Below are 2,415 nucleotides of genomic sequence, written 5' to 3' on the forward strand. Positions count from 1 at the left end.
AAGACTTTTCCGGTCAGGTTCATTGGAATTAACTTGAAATACTAACTTACTGGAGATCACACCCGCTATTATGAATGCCCTCAAGGACAAGATTCGGAATTTGATCAATGCCGCAATGGCCAGCAAGTCTGGGCCAAAACGCATCCTTGCATTTGATCCCAATGCACCAGGCCGTCGTCTTTTTCCCTCTGATACGCCAAAGAACAACGGACATTGGGAAATCCGGCTTGACGCAGGAGAACGCCGAAAGGATAACCCCAACTTAGTGGCTATACACCTTCAAATCAACCGAGAAGCCAAAACTAAAGGACTTAAAGACCTGTTAAAATCCAATGGAACGCACCACACGTACTCGACAGCATGGGTTGATGTAACACAGCCACCTACTCAGGCAGCTGCCGACAAACTCATTGATGACCTGATTGAAAATCTGGAAGTTTAACCGAAGTGCAAATTTTTCTTTTCACCTTGCAATGTCTTCAACTTTGGCTTTGAACCTAGGAGGGATAATTATTTTTGCATAGCTACATTTATGTATTTAAGGATAACTATCTATATGTATGTATTGAATATTCAAAGGCTGTATTTTTTTGCTTTATGTTCTCGTAGAGAAGGTATAATTAGCTAGAACCCAGAGCAAATGTTACAAATGCTCAGTAGTGACTAGAACTTACTAAAATGATAAACGTAATATTACAATAACATACTATCTCTATATTTTGTCTGGCATTAGTAATCTCAGAAGAAGTAAATGAAATAAACTTTAAAATATATGAATTCGGTAATTAGGCTAGTCAACCTTAACTTTGCATAGTTAATTACACAAAGTTTATAAATAGATTATTCCTTTTATATAAAGGTAACATGTTAGTAACTGCGTTATTCGAGCATTGTAGTCTTCCCTTTATAGATATTATAGTGTTTGTTCCATTAACGACACATTAAAGGCCGCAGGTCCTTTTTAGCCCCCTAACTGGAGATGAAACAAAAATATGCACCTATCTCACATAAGTGTGAAAGCAGCTTATAACTAGATAAAGCGAAGGCTTAGATAACTAATGATTATTCCGCCCCCTGCAGTTCGACAGCGGCTATGTATTCCTAAGGGAGCACACTAGGTGGTTAACGAGGATTAAATGCGGAAGTACTTACGTTGGGTGTGTTCATGTTATTTGATGCATCATCCAGACGAGATGGTATCCAGAAATATCTGCTAGCCTGCATGGATCCCTGAAGAATACCCTAGTTGCCGGGGTGGACATGGCTCATTTATGATTATCAACCACCTTGCTGAGAACCTTCCCCTTATCCTAATTGTTACTGATCAATAGCAGAATGTCCCTTTACCTATTTGGGCGGGTAGCCGGGCCATCTAGTTACCCACGTTGAGTAAAAGCGCTTATGAGATCATTTTATGTTAGCCATGTGTCTTCTACTTTTACTTGGCCGCGGCAGTACTTCATATAGACCTGCGGGGTCTATGCTGAACCGCCTGTTGGCCTAAGCCATGGATATTCTGCTATTCTCGTGGCAGCAAAAATAACCAGGGTATATATTTATCACAAATGTTGCATGTCGCATTACTATATCCTTGTGGTGCCTAGCCCCAATCTGCGGACAGCCACGCTAAGCCTCTGGCTGCTATGTAATGTAGGAACAGCCTACTGCCAGTGTAATAGTCAGCAAAATGCATCGGAGATTGGGAAGAAGGCGGGGAATGAAGTTCAATGAGAACGTCATGAGTTCCTTGCTGCTGCTCTCACAGGGCCCATTGCGGTATTTAAGGGCGAGGTAAATCCCCTCGATCTGGATGGTACGCTTCCTATCACATATCAACCACTCAAGGGTGATTTATATAAATCATTGCACCACTCCAGAATACAATGAAAATCTCCTTTACTGCCCTTCTGCTTTCAGCAGTGTCCCTCTTCACCGTCGCCAGCGCAGTCACTCCGTGGAAATTCTACCGCAGCATTAGTTCCACGGAATATGCCAACACTCTGCGCACAATGACCGACACCGGCTTTCGTCTGACGTATGTCTCGGCTTATGCCAACTCAGGCGGGGAAGCTAGATATAACGTCATCTTCGAGAAGCCTGAGTATACGCCTGCATGGCGCACCAATTACGGCTATAACGTCAATGAATTCAACAGGACCTTTGAAGAACTGAAGACTCAAGGCTTCCGGCCTGTGTTAGAGGAAGGGTATAGCTTTGGCGGTGAGCGTCACTACGCCAGTATATGGGAGAACAACACAGAAGCCATCGAATGGGATGAGCGCAGAAACATGTCTGGGGACGATTTCACGATCTGGTTCAAGGAATTGATGAAAAAGGGGTTTCGACTTCGACACCTTAGTGGGTACGAGTTCAACGATAAACAACAGTTCCGCTGGCGTGTTTGAAAAACGGGAC

General features: G+C 43.2%; 2 protein-coding genes across 2 annotated transcripts; both read left to right on the forward strand.

Annotated features, from left to right (window-relative positions):
- Positions 1 to 70: 70 nt before the first annotated feature.
- On the forward strand, positions 71 to 813 carry TERG_03593 (uncharacterized protein; the record flags this gene model as incomplete). The annotated part of the gene is made up of 1 exon (XM_003236502.2): positions 71 to 813. The coding sequence occupies one exon, from the start codon at positions 71 to 73 to the stop codon at positions 440 to 442; it is 372 nt and encodes a 123-aa protein (XP_003236550.1). The 3' UTR covers positions 443 to 813.
- An 18-nt stretch (positions 814 to 831) lies between these two features.
- Positions 832 to 2,413, forward strand: TERG_03594 (uncharacterized protein). The gene has a single exon (XM_047748122.1). The coding sequence runs from the start codon at positions 1,884 to 1,886 to the stop codon at positions 2,403 to 2,405; it is 522 nt and encodes a 173-aa protein (XP_047604098.1). The 5' UTR covers positions 832 to 1,883; the 3' UTR covers positions 2,406 to 2,413.
- Positions 2,414 to 2,415: the final 2 nt, after the last annotated feature.

The sequence above is a fragment of the Trichophyton rubrum genome (assembly GCF_000151425.1).
Source record: "Trichophyton rubrum CBS 118892 genomic scaffold supercont2.3, whole genome shotgun sequence".
In the NCBI taxonomy this organism is placed as follows: domain Eukaryota; kingdom Fungi; phylum Ascomycota; class Eurotiomycetes; order Onygenales; family Arthrodermataceae; genus Trichophyton; species Trichophyton rubrum.